Source organism: Triticum dicoccoides, chromosome 6B (genome assembly GCF_002162155.2).
Source record: "Triticum dicoccoides isolate Atlit2015 ecotype Zavitan chromosome 6B, WEW_v2.0, whole genome shotgun sequence".
Classification (NCBI taxonomy): domain Eukaryota; kingdom Viridiplantae; phylum Streptophyta; class Magnoliopsida; order Poales; family Poaceae; genus Triticum; species Triticum dicoccoides.
In genome coordinates, this window is record NC_041391.1 from 465,691,638 (window position 1) to 465,696,636 (window position 4,999).

The 4,999-nt window shown below is 51.9% G+C and overlaps 1 protein-coding gene across 1 annotated transcript; it reads left to right on the forward strand.

Moving 5' to 3' along the window:
- Positions 1-1,471: 1,471 nt before the first annotated feature.
- Positions 1,472-2,465, forward strand: LOC119326400. Its single transcript, XM_037600057.1, has one exon. It carries the CDS (start codon positions 1,620-1,622, stop codon positions 2,139-2,141), a length of 522 nt encoding a protein of 173 aa, XP_037455954.1. The 5' UTR covers positions 1,472-1,619; the 3' UTR covers positions 2,142-2,465.
- The last annotated feature ends 2,534 nt before the right edge of the window (positions 2,466-4,999 follow it).

Below are 4,999 nucleotides of genomic sequence, written 5' to 3' on the forward strand. Positions count from 1 at the left end.
GATGTCAACCAGGATGAGATAATCCAACATGTGTGACTAGACCAACTTTTTTTTTTTTTGCGGGTGAAAGGAGTGTATATTAATTAAGTAGTGTGTCTACACTCAGTTTCACAGATCATACATAAATCTTCTGGCCCAGAGCTAAACCAAATGGCCGTACGCTGAGAAGAACGTCCCATATGTGCCAATAGTGAGCAGCAGCATTGCATGGCCTGCCTGCATGCACGAATTTGTGACATCGGATGCCATGCAGCAGGCTCTTCACCTCCTCTACCATACTAGCCACAGCTGATCGATTCATGCATATGTCATTCAGCATGTCCACTGCTTCTTTACAATCAAGTTCAATGATCAGGTTGTTATCAGTGTGAGCGAGTGCCAGACCGATTCCTTCCAGGCAAGCAGCTAGCTCCGCCTCAAGCGGCGAGTAGCATGAGCGGAGATAACGACAGGACGAGAAAATCACAGCTCCCTTGTCGTCCCGCAACACCATTCCAGCTCCTCCCGTACTCTCTCCATGCACATAGGAGCCATCCACATTGAGTTTTGCCCATCCAACAGGAGGCTTCATCCACCTAGGCCCCTCTGTTTCAGCATGTGGCGACCTGGTCTGAATGTTAGTTGGTTGGCCTGCACACTGTAACACCATCTTACCCTTCGTAATATCCCCCTTGGGATACTGTTTTATGCACAGAAGGGACTCAATATATCCATTGAGAAAGCGCCTCGACGTCTCGACAAGTGGCGCTGGCTTGTGATGTGTGACCTCATTCCGGCAGTGCCAAGCACGCCAGAAAGTCATCAAAATGATCATGCGCTGGGTCTCATTGCAGCCGGCTAGGAGGTCTAATAGCCACTCCTTCCCGGTGTACTGAATATCAGCTCGAGCTGGTAAAGGCCAAGACTCCCTCATGGCGTCCCATAACGCACCCGCCATCGGACATCTGCATACGGCATGAAAAGTATCCTCCCGTTCAACGCCACAAACAGCACACATGTCAGTTTTTTTGATGGTTCTACTTTTTTTATTTTCCATAGTCGCAAGGGTATTTGTAGCCAATCTCCAACCAAAAATCCGTACCTTCAGAGCCAGATTAGAGAACAAATTGCCAAGAAACACTTCTATAGTTTCCGGGCGCGGCACGGATAAGACTTTCTGATCATGTAGGACTGAATTGCTGCTTTTCTTATCCAGAAAGAAAATCACTAGGTCCACTACGTTAACAGCTGCCAATAGCAACGCGCCAGCACCCCCCGAAATCCTGTTAACCACACAAAACACCTACGTACGTGGCGGTTTGACACCGCGAAGAGGTTTGGGACCCAGCTGGCAGTGGCACGGCGGAGATATCATCCACGTAGCAATCCAAAACGTCAAGGGTGAAACGGTCATTCCACAAGACGGCCTTATCCACCTCCTCCACTTTCTGCTCTCGTCCTTCCGGCTCGTATAAATCCCAGCCTAACCACCAGCGCACGCCTTCCTACCTTCTACCCGCCGCGGTTCCGCAGGTCTTCAACTTCCTCGCCTCCTTGCGCAATCTGCTTCACGTTTCCCCTCACCGCTCCATTCGCGCTGCACGTTTGCACGGCGAGCAGGCAAGTACGGCACGGCTGCAATGGCGAGGAGCACGCGGTCGGTGGCGACAGAGCGCGCCTACCACCACTTCGCGCCGGCGTCGACGCGTGGCCTCACGGGGTACCCGGCCACGGCAGGCGGCCCCGTCACGGCCGACGAGTTCGACGAGTCAGACGTCTGGGGGTCGTTCAACCCGGCAGAGGAGGCCGAACAACCGGCAAGGTCGGGTGCCGAGCTTCCCCGGGCCCGTGCAGTCCCGGCTGCCCGTCCTGTGAGGAAGACGAAGCCGGTGGGCGGGGGCGGCACCGCGCACGGGTCGCTACCCGTGGCCATACCGGACTGGGCCAAGATCCTTGGGGATGAGTACCAGGGGCACCAGGCCGGGGACTGGGAGCTAGACGACGCGGACGACGTGGACGTCGAGGGCGCCTCGGTGGTGCCGCCGCACGAGCTGGCGTGGCGGCGCCGGGCCGCATCGCTGTCTGTGAACGACGGGATGGGGGTCGGCAGGATGCTCAAGGTCCGAGACGCGGTCTGGAAGAAGACAGGGTTCCAGGCCTGAGGCGCTCGGGCCGGCGTCGTCGCCCGCCACTAGTAGCTGTTTTCTTTTGACAGATCGATTCGGATAAAGCTAGCTACTAGCGCTTCTAGAAGTTGGTTGTTTTGACAGAGCTTTGGCCTCCGGGGTAGAGAGAGGAGTGGAAACTGATGAGTGATCATAGTTCTTCGATTGTTCGTTCCTGCTGTGCAGTGTTTTCCGGAGAGAACGCGGAATTTTTGTGTGTAGCACCACGCAAGGGATAGATCAGCTACTGCTAATTGTGCTTACAGCAGCAAAATGATTTGTGGGGAAGTTGATCAGTGGGCGTCTGGGCGACTTTTTCTTCGAGCGTGTTGTCCTTATCTGCGCATCAGCACAGCCATCATCGGCGATTGCCAAATTTCACCAACCACATAAGCGAATATGCCAAAAGCTGTGCTGCACCAACTGATTGGATGAAACAACTGACACTTGTTATACTACTATCAGCGAGGAAATACGCGGACCAAAAAGTCACGCCAATGATGCTCTCGTACCAGCGAAATTTCTGGCCGGCTTACTGAACGTGTACGTTATTGCCCTGTACCACAACAGTGCAGTGGATGGATTGTCGTTGCCCGTTCACTCAGCAGTGGACTTTCGGGGCCACGTACAAAACTGCCTCAAAACAAAAAACTAAAGTAACAGTCTTAAGGTCAAGTCATAAAATTTCAGCAATAGGATTAATCGAACGGCTCCCGTGCCTTCTTCTACCTTCCGTCATCTCCTCGCGGCGGTTAATTCCTAACGTGCCCCTGTAATTATGTTAGCATACAATAGTGGGTAATCGATCTAGAGTGGCTCTCTGAAGTAGTAGCTCATACAAGATGGATTACAAGGAGCGATTGCCCTCAAATTGGTGAAGAAAATGGAAGGGGAAAGTAGCAGGTAGCCGCCGCTGTTGCCTTTTCTGATCCTCTGGATGCCCGTCTCACTGGCCGCCCGAGGTTAAGTATGAGCCAGCTATCGGGTCCACTCGGGTCCACTCGTCAGCGGGTTCGGTCGGCGCTGGCGAGTGGGTCGCGGTGCTCCTGCAGGTGGGGTGGTCTTGCCAGGGACCGTGACATCCCCCCTTCTTGTGAAGAGGCTTGCCCCCAAGCATCTGCGTCCGGAAATCGAGCTTGCAGTTCAGCTAGGTCTTCCCAAGTATCTTCGACAACTTCATGGTTAGACCATCGGATGAGTCCCTGCTCGATCATGCTCCCGCATCTTTTGCGCCAACGACGCTGTGGAACTGCGTCTATTACTACCGGAATGTCAGTGTCAGTTGGTAATTCTGTAGAAGCTTGTGTACCTGGAAGCAAGGCGCGACGTAGCTGGGACACATGGAAGATAGGATGCACTTGAGATGAAGCTGGGAGTTGCAACTCGTATGCAACGTCGTTGATGCGATGACTGATCTTGTATGGTCCGAAGAAACGAAAAGCCATCTTGTGGCATGCTCGTTTCGCCACTGAAGTCTGTATATATGGCTGTAACTTCAGAAAGACGTGGTCTCCAACAACAAACACTCTGTGGGTGCGCTTCTTGTCAGCTTGGGTCTTCATGTACTGCTTTGCACGATGAAGGTGTTGTTGTAAAGCTTGCTGCACCTCTGCTCTCTCGTCCAGCCATGTGTGAATAGAGGGAACCGATATTGCATTCGTTGGTGTGATGCCCCAGTGGCGCGGTTCTCGTCCATACATACCCTTGAATGGGGACATGCCAATGGAAGAATGTGGAGCAACATTGTACCAGAATTGTGCTAATGGTAGCCAGTAACTCGATCTCTTGGGGCATGCTTGAGTGAAACACCTGAGGAAGGTCTCGAGACATGATTCACACGCTCTGTTTGCCCGCCCGTCTGCGGGTGATTGGCTGAGCTCATGCGTAATTCAGATACGGCATAGGTGAACATTTCTTTCCAAAAGTGACTAGTGAAAACAAGATCACGATCTGAAATAATTGCCCCTGGGAAACCATGCAATTTGTAGATGTGTATCATGTAGAGAAGGGCCAACTTAGCTGTTGTGTATGGGTGCACCAAAGGCAAGAAATGGGCGAATTTAGTGAATTTGTCCACAATGACCCAGATGCAGTTGCTGTGCCCTGATTGCGGTAACCCGTCAATGAAGTCCATGGATATGAATTCCCATGATTTTGTTGGTACCGATAATGGATCCAAGAGGTCTAGGTAGTTGATGCGTTCTGGCTTGGCCTGTTGGCAAATTTGGCAACACTGGGCAAACTGCTTAATACGCATCTTCATCTTAGGTCACGCAAACAACTGATGGATGCGCTTGTAAGTTACGGGAAATCCAGAATGCCCCCCCCCCATTGGGCTGTTGTGGAATGAAGAAATGATATGTTGCTACATCGCAATGCTTCCTCCTAACCAGATTCTGTCCTGGAAGCGAAGAATACCTTGTACTAGAGTGAAGCGGCCCTTAGAATCCAGAGCAACTGCAAGTTGTGTCAAAAGTTTCTGAGCCTGGGGATTGGAGTTGTAGCTGTTGAAGATGTCCTCGAGCCAAGCGGGCTGCACAGAAGAGATAGCCGTGAGACGCTCAAGAGGGGTCGATCGAGACAATTCATCTATGCGGTATTATCTGTGCTTTTCTTGTAATGGATGCGGTATTGGAGGCCCAGAAGTTTTGTGAAAGATTTTTGTTGCCAAGGTGTGGACAGCCGCTGCTCTTCCAGGTGCACCAAACTCTTTTGGACCGTATGAATCATGAATTCTGCATGTTGTAAGTAAGGATGCCACTGCTCTACAGCCACCACAATGGCGAGGTACTCCTTTTCATAAGTTGACAGGCCACGATAGCGAGGACAAAGTGACTTGCTCATGAAAGCGATGG